Source organism: Megalops cyprinoides, chromosome 2 (genome assembly GCF_013368585.1).
Source record: "Megalops cyprinoides isolate fMegCyp1 chromosome 2, fMegCyp1.pri, whole genome shotgun sequence".
Classification (NCBI taxonomy): domain Eukaryota; kingdom Metazoa; phylum Chordata; class Actinopteri; order Elopiformes; family Megalopidae; genus Megalops; species Megalops cyprinoides.
Window position 1 is genome coordinate 41,573,729 of NC_050584.1, and position 8,138 is coordinate 41,581,866.

General features: G+C 40.0%; 1 protein-coding gene across 3 annotated transcripts; it reads left to right on the forward strand.

Moving 5' to 3' along the window:
• Positions 1 to 228: 228 nt before the first annotated feature.
• LOC118772724 (cold-inducible RNA-binding protein B-like) lies at positions 229 to 5,188 on the forward strand. 3 transcript variants are annotated; one of them, XM_036521287.1, is made up of 7 exons: positions 229 to 326; positions 1,343 to 1,452; positions 1,566 to 1,672; positions 1,816 to 1,963; positions 2,089 to 2,278; positions 2,393 to 2,454; positions 5,164 to 5,188. In XM_036521287.1, exons 2-7 carry the CDS (start codon positions 1,353 to 1,355, stop codon positions 5,166 to 5,168), a joined length of 612 nt encoding a protein of 203 aa, XP_036377180.1. In that variant the 5' UTR covers positions 229 to 326; positions 1,343 to 1,352; the 3' UTR covers positions 5,169 to 5,188. The 3 variants fall into 3 exon arrangements, with proteins under 3 accessions (XP_036377180.1, XP_036377179.1, XP_036377181.1); XM_036521286.1 differs by lacking the exon at positions 5,164 to 5,188 and adding an exon at positions 2,976 to 3,984; XM_036521288.1 differs by lacking the exon at positions 5,164 to 5,188 and adding an exon at positions 2,976 to 3,984 and having other exon boundaries at positions 1,816 to 1,942.
• The last annotated feature ends 2,950 nt before the right edge of the window (positions 5,189 to 8,138 follow it).

An 8,138-nucleotide genomic window follows, 5' to 3' on the forward strand; every position in this document is an offset into this window, starting at 1 on the left:
TTATATATATTATATAACATTATATATATATTATATAATGTATAATTACATTAAACATTGTGCTGACCAAGATAGAATCAATATCTGCAGCACCGGAAAAGCACCAACCGGAACTTTTTATATACAACCAGGAAGAGAAGAGAAATATAATCTCACAACATTTTCCGACCTCCCCTCCAATTGACCCGCCCCATTGATAATTATTCATGAGCTCACACCGGCACGTCTTTCATAAAGGAGAATCCATTTTACCGTTTGTTTCACTCGTCGCCGAACAGACTGTGAAGGAGTGCTTGGTGTTGTGTGTTTCACAAGGGTGTATACAGGTAACTACATCTGAAATGTATTTGTAATATTTGTTTTCTGTAGCCTTTGAATGGCGGGTTTCAATTTAAGGCATGTGTTGTCCTCAAAGATAGCTATTTATTTATTTCCCTGTTTGTGTACGTTGCAGCTACTTAGACTTGACTTTTAGTTTTCTCCCTAGGCAATACGTTAGTTCACTGTGAATGTCCAGTGTAGCTGGGTAGCAAAATCTAGCTATTTGCGTTAGCCATCTTGTTAGCTAACGAAACCGTATTCTCGACAAACTCTTGGTAGCTAAATCAAAATGGCCGATGGATTGCCTGCTAGCTTGCTACCTTGATAACCCTTGTATCAAAATGACAAAGCAGCATCGAACTTAATCGGCCGCCACAAAGATGGATTTGGCGTAGATCATAGAGAAGTATATTCATGCTACTGTAGCTGTATATCGTAACCTACTTCTGAATCGTTAATATCAGCAAACAACACGTAGCATCGATATTTCGCTTTTTTACACCGAGTAGATTGTTAGTTGGTTGCGACGGAGAGAATGGCCACATGCGTGATCCACAGCCAACGCAGTAAGTCATCTTATCTAGACAGTAAGGAGTGGTTGGTTTGTGTTGTGGATCGGAAGGATGTGTTAATGTACGACTAGGTGGGCAAACTCATTTTCGCCATTTTTCGTAAACCGCATTGTGTATGAGAATGTTGATAGACGGTTAATAGCTTGTTAGAATCCGGGGTTCTAAAAATGGCTGCGCCACGCGCTAGGAAACGACAAGAACGAGCGGGAGAAAATGGCGCAGGCAGAATGGCTGCCGCGCCCCGCTTCCAGCTGCATAAGTTAATAGTAAGCTGCAGAATATCACATCTAACACGTGTTTAATTGTATTTATAAACGTAAATGGTAATTTTATTCGTGGTTCTATTCACATATAGCGCTTTTGTATTGTGATTGTACCTACATTTTGAGACCGGAAATCGCAGCCTACCATTGAGAACAATGACGCATTTATTTTTCCCCTTTGCCTAGAATATTCAAGATGTCTGATGAAGGGAAGCTTTTCGTTGGCGGGCTCAGCTTCGACACCAATGAGGAGTCTTTGGAGGAGGCGTTTTCAAAATATGGCAGTATAACTAAAGGTGTGTTTTTTTTAATTATTATTATTCGAATGTTTGTAGTGTAAATCCAAGTATTTACTGCATCTGTGTATTTAGATAGATGGACCAATATAACAATTTGATGTCTCTTTCAGTGGATGTGATCAGAGACAGGGAGACCCAGAGGTCCAGGGGATTTGGGTTTGTGACATTTGAGAATCCGGAGGATGCAAAGGATGCCATGACTGCAATGAATGGCAAGGTATGCAGACTACTGGTTATCATGGAACCATTTTTTTTTCTCAAAGGCTGTACAGAATGTGTAATGTGTTGTGAGATGCTAGTTCTGTTCTACAGTCAGGACCTGTAGCAACGTGCATTAATCTGTTCTGTTTCTGTTTGCAGTCTGTTGATGGGAGGATGATTCGTGTGGATGAAGCTGGCAAGTCTGGATCAAGATCCGGTGGTGGCTTCAGAGGTGGACCAGGTGGTGGCAGAGGAGGAGGATTCTTCAGAGGGGGTAGAGGAAGAGGTGGGCGTGGTTATTTGGGAGGTAAGGGCTGGCGATTGCAAAATGGTTAGCACCCATTTGCTTTATGTCACGCCCTCCTTGTTTTAGTTGGAATAATCTGAAAGGGGCAATTTTAGAGCCTAAATCTTATTTAATTGCTTTCACAGGGAGTGGAGGCTACGGTGGAGACCGTGCCTATGGTGGAGACCGCAGCTATGGCAGCGGTGACAGGAGCTACGGCGGAGACAGAGGCTATGGTGGCGGCGAAAGGAGTTACGGAGGTGGCTATTCCAACAGAAACGGGAGTGGTGGTTATTCTTCTGGAGGTGGTGGAGGATATTACAATAGAGATAACAGGTAATTGGCTAGCATTCTTCCCTGTATGTTCACGATCATTCCTGATTGCCAGGAGTAGATCCAGTGATTTTTATATTTGTGTGAGTGCCATTGACAATTTCATTTACTTTGTAGGAGTCAAGGGGGCTATGGTGACCGCTCGGGGGGTTCCTATAGAGACAGCTATGACAGCTATGGTAAGTATCACGACATGCAACTGTATTAGGTACTTGTACACAATGCAGAATGCTTCTAGGGGGAAGTAGGCCATGGAACATATTGACCTGATGGATGCATTGAGTGACCTTTAGGGAATATTTTTGTTCACTGTATCTAACTTCATGGCTTACTGAAGCATGCCTTCAGTTTAAGTGCTTAAGCCATAAATGAGTAGGGATATCTTGGTTCTGGGGATGTGCAACTTCCCTCTGCACACAAGTATAAGCCATTACAGCAAGTCATACCGGCTTTGAAGTCCTGGATCAGCCGCTGCTGCTTGGAGGCGTTTTACCTTCCAGGTCTTGAATTTGGAGTTTTACTGTCATTCCTGCTCTATACACCTTTATCCAGTTTGATTATAGTACTATGGGAAGCTAAATTCACTTGGTGCACAAAATTAGAAACACAAGACATCTTATGGGGATAGCGATGGTTAGTTATGTGAGACATGTCCAAATGCTTCAGTGCCTTTACACCTGTGCCTACTTCTTGTCCTCAGCTACACGCGAGTAAAAATCTTCCTGATATCAAGATCGTCCCTTCGCTGGCTGTATTTGTAAAGATGTGCTTCGAAGACTTTTTTTCCTCTACAAGTGTTGGTTGTAAACTGGTTGTAGCCTCTTCCTTTAAAGCAGCCTGATCTATCTAAAAGTGGCTCTTTAAAGTGTTCAAGCTAAGCATTTCAGTGCAGGATTTTGTCCTAGGCGAGGTATCAAATCTTGAAACATTTAATTTGAATTGTAACTGAAAATTGATGCTCAAAAGATGCTCAAGGTTTCCTTTGCCATAAATTCACATTACATTCCTGGTTCCCTGGGGATGTGTTTTAGGGAAACCTATTTTTATGGATGTATTTATACAGAAACTTTGTTTTTCATTTTCCTGTTTGGTCTTAAGTTTGATATTTGATCCTGTTCAACACAGCCTGGTAGCTTCTTAAAGATTCAATTTGTAACCATTTAATGTCGGTGAATTTTCCCAATCTCTATCCTGGAATGAGGAAAAAAATCCCACCTTCGAAATTTTCAATTGAGCGTTTTTTTTCCCTCTAGAAGCTTTACAAGCTGTGATGTTCTACAACAAGGCTTTGTGCGCCTTAATCTGTAATGCATTCCTTTAGTGTAGCAAGGCAGGAATGCTGTCTGGGAGCACCAGTTTCCAGCAGACCTCCTTGATATGGCTAAAGATTTGTAAATATTCAGTATTCAAAGAGTGAATTACTTTCAGACTGGTGAAACTGAACCTGAAGTTGGCCAGCTGTTCACATGGGGTGCTAATTGCAACCTGCAGCAGTCTGCCAGAGGTATTTTGCTCTTTGCAACCTGTGCATTTTTAATATGCTCTGCTGTGGAACTATAATGAACGACCTCTTAAAATGTTACTACCAATATTCCTTTTGGGAAAGAAATGTGCTTTCTGTTCTGTGTACCAACCTTGAAGATACTTTTTTGTTTTTGTAAATTTCGGCTTCATGAAGCCTATTAAACAATTCGATGAAAATGCTCTGATTTCTTGTGCCTCCAAAGAATCCATCTTGCTTCTGGACAAAGCCAGCTGATTGTTTTAAATAGTGTATGTCAGTATTAAGTGGGTTGGGTGGAGTGAAGGATGGACTCAGTTCAAAATTTAAATTCTCAGCAAATCAGAGGGTGTTGAGGGTGAGGGTTAAATGTACTGCATAGTTGTAATGGATTACCTATACAAGATTTTAGAATGTTTGCATAATTTAGATTCCCTAAAGAAAGTCAACATTTTAGGGTGTTACGGAGAGTAGTCAGACAGTTTAGTGGTAGAAACATCAGCTGGCCCTGGCTCTGTTTAATGCTTCATTACGTCCAAGAGTTCTCTGCTAGCGTTTGGAAAATCAACAAAGTCCTTGGAGAATGAAGTGTTGTGCCTACCGACACGTGAATCCTCTGAGATGAAAGCTGCTCTCTTGGCTAGTACATATGTGGAGATAGGCCTGTAATGTGAGGTAACTCCTTTTGCTCTCCTGTTCGCATCCTTCAAATAGTTCTCATTTTAACATTCCAAGTGTTCATCAAAAATCCGTCTTCAAAGATGTCCAGGCAGATGTCCCCTTAGGCCTTGAATGAACTCTGCTTTCAATCTGCATGATGTCAAATACCCTATTCTTTTTCGGAGGGGTAACTCCTTAACTTGGAACATTGTGTAAGAAATAGAGACAATTGAACTGCAGATCTTAAGTGAAACAAACACCTCCCTAGTTCCACTTTCCTTAGTGAACTCAGAATTGTTCAACATTGGTCCATTCTTATTACTGCTCTCAAAACCGCTATGTGTTTTTGGTGATAACATGAGTCATGTCTTTGTTCTGAAATGTAGGCCTGATTTTTAACATCTTGCATTGCTTGGCAAATGTATCAGTGCATAGTAGCCTGTCTTGAAAATGGAAAATGCCCTTTAACCTTTAAGATGAATTTCAGTACAAGATTCAGTACAGATTGAAACTGGGATCAATTGTCTTGAAGGGGTTTTTTGTCTTAAGTGAGGCTGGTGTTAATGTACATGTTATAAAGGAAATTCTAAATATTATTGTGATGTTAGTTACTTCTGTGTAAATGTTTGTACATCTAACTGCAAATGCATGCTCTTGGTGTGTTTTCACAGAAGTTGTGTAATTTGATAATTTACTCTATACTGATTATTTTCCCCCACTTTTCTAGGTTGAAATTACACAGTGAACTGAATGCAGCCTGTCGTTCGGAGAGAGTGGCTTGAAATGCCACCGCACCAGTCTGTCGAGGCAAGTCTCCCAAGCCTGTTTGAAAAGCAGCCTTGTCCCGTTTCAAGATGATGATTAGAATTTTTCAGTGGGAGGGACAGTGTATGTTCTTAAAACTCCTAAAATTAAATGTTAAAGAGTGAGAGACATTTTGGTATACACATAGTGTCTACCAGTCTAATACAGAACATTTAATCTATGTGACAAGATGCACACATGGGCAGCCCTCCATCTTTTATTGTACTTTTAAATTTCAGTATCATTTATTGTGGGATGTTTGTACCAGACCTTACTCTATATTGCAAGGAATGAAAGGTGTCCTCTCTCAGGAGTCAGCAGTGTACAAATAATAGAGGGTGTAGTTGTGAGAAAAGTGGCAGCTAAGCAGAGGAGTTCTGTAGGTAAAAGATTGACAGTGGATGAGCAGACAATGATTTACTGTACAGTGTATCTAGAGCAGTGTTTCTTAATTCTACTCCTGGAGGTCCCCTGCCCCGCACGTTTTCCATCTTTCCCTCTACCTACCTGACTGAACTCATCAGTGGCACGTTTGATTAGCTGAGCACACCTGATTTAATCAAGCAGCAAGGGTAGATAGAAGATATGCAGGACGGTGGGCCTCCAGGAGTGGGATTTAGAAACACTGATCTAGAGTAACTGGCACCTAGGAAAGCAGACGTGGTATATAGCAGTTCATTGCTGTCATTGGTTTAAGCAGGAATGAAAGTGCAGGAAATTTAGATCACTTGAAATTTGGCTGTATGAAGCTGTAAGTCAAGACACGAGTCCTCCTTAATGGAAAGGCAGCTGGTACTTCATGCATAATTCTGTGCTCCAGGGCATACGTAAAGCTTCTGAAGTGACATTAGAGCTAAAATATTCCACTGTTGAATGTGGCCTGATGTATACATATCAATGGAGTGTAAAATTTGAAAATGGAGCAAACTCGCATAGTACCCTAAAAACACCTACAATGGGTACATGACTTCTGTAAATGTAAGGTGGTGTGTAATTTGGGAAAAGGAGCCAGTTTGTACAACAGTGATTCTTGCCCCATTATGTCTGTTTAATGCTGAGTAATCTCACTTCATAACCTTGATTGCAGGTGCAGCATGTGGAGGCTTTTCGTTACAAGTTGGGTCTGTGCTGAAAGCTGCTGTTTGGATTGACATTAAGCACTGAAATCTGAAGAAACGTTATGCATTGATGGCATTGATGACATCGATTCACTCAGCCACTGACTGAATAACTAATGAACTGCTGTAATTGTAAATCAAGCCGTCTTTGTTTAAAAAAATGCTTAAAAAAGACATGCAGTTTGATACTTTACAAGCAGTGTACGTAATAATTAATGGTAAATATCAAATTGCACCAATGTGTTGGAGCTTAATGAATGAGTTTTCTGTATTTACTGTTTTTAATTAAATGTTCCAAAGAAGCTGGGTAGATTGAGACTAAGAATGTGTCTGTGGAGGATGGGGGGGGGAAATAAAGTTTTAAAATTGAATTGTTTTCCTCATTTTTCCAATAATGATATTCTTATTTAATGACTTAAATTTTCATAATGCAATTTTGAGTAAAAGTGGATGGTGTTATTTCAGCATAAAAACCGAAAGTATTTTTGATTTATGCCCAACTTTGAAGATTCAAGCTCAACACTTCAGTAAAGGTGAGGTGAATACCCTTTTGATGATTGGAGACATAAACTGGTGATTCCTCTCTAGATGACCTGCGCACCTGTGGTGGTGATGTGGAATTGGATGTAAAGGTTGCCATTTCGCTTGAAAGAGGCACAAGTCTCATGGGCCATTTTGCATCACACCTCGTACCTGTTAGCACTTTTTATATTATATTTATATTAGTTTTATATCTGCTTTCCTACCCTATCTCTACTAGCTGCTGAACATTCTGTAAACGATGGCTTTTCAGTCTATAATAGAGAATAGTCTGACAAGGTTAAAGTATTTTTTGTACATTTTTACAATTGGTTCTCAGTAAAAACTTTTTAAGGCTTGGAGAGAATGTTAGGCATCCATGGTGAGAATGGAAACGGGTCTTGTGTCTTCATCGCTATTTGTCGAATGTACTTACAGCGATGGTCAGCAAAATAATGCATGGATCTAGAGGTTCTTGTAGATTCTTGCATTAAGCTTATTTTCTACCTTACTCAACCAAGCCTGTGATGGCTGCTGCTGTCGGTGCTCTTTGTGGTACGCTGAGCAGAGTGATATGGATGGAATGACCCATTTATATAAGGAGTAGTGGAAACCAACTGTCTTTCACCTTTGCCAGAAACTGAATGGCTTAATATTTTTTTTTATCAAAATTAGTGTTGTGAGAGCCACTTTTTTCACTTGGTTTGTCTAGGTTTAACAATATCCATCTTGCTTTTTATTTCACCATGAACATTAACAGAAGATAAGCCTTAGTTTTCCAGGTTTTGTAGAGGGTCCTCATGTCACCCCTTGTACAGAATATATTTGAAATGGTGTAATGTGTCAGAGAGCCATGCAGTAGAAATGAATGGTGGTCATGCACAGGTTCAGCAAATTGCCTAAAAAAGGAGACTTTTTTGATGTCCTTTTTCAGTTCTGCAGGACAACATATTTGCCTAGATACGTATGTAGGCTATGTGTGTATAGGCTAGCATTCTGCAATCCATTCATCTGTGTTAATGCAAGTGCTTAGATACCTCTTCTAATTGAATGATATAGCTGGAACACAAGTTTCTCCTTTTTCTGTGTGCATCGGTAATATTGGTATCTTGCTAATTTAATTAATTTTGATAAATTCATATTTGTCAGAAGAAAAGCAATGAATGCGCTGTGCAACTGAGAAACATAATGAGGGAATCCAACGTGGTGAATATTTATAAGGTGGGCGTTACGTGGGCAGGAGGAGTCATATATAAGCCAA

Bases quoted from the DNA above. Each gene is read 5' to 3' on its own strand.
- LOC118772724 (XM_036521286.1), top strand. From the start codon at position 1,353: ATGTCTGATGAAGGGAAGCTTTTCGTTGGCGGGCTCAGCTTCGACACC. The intron at 1,453-1,565 runs GTGTGTTTTTTT...TGTCTCTTTCAG, and splicing joins ATATGGCAGTATAACTAAAG to TGGATGTGATCAGAGACAGG. The intron at 2,279-2,392 runs GTAATTGGCTAG...TTTACTTTGTAG, and splicing joins TATTACAATAGAGATAACAG to GAGTCAAGGGGGCTATGGTG.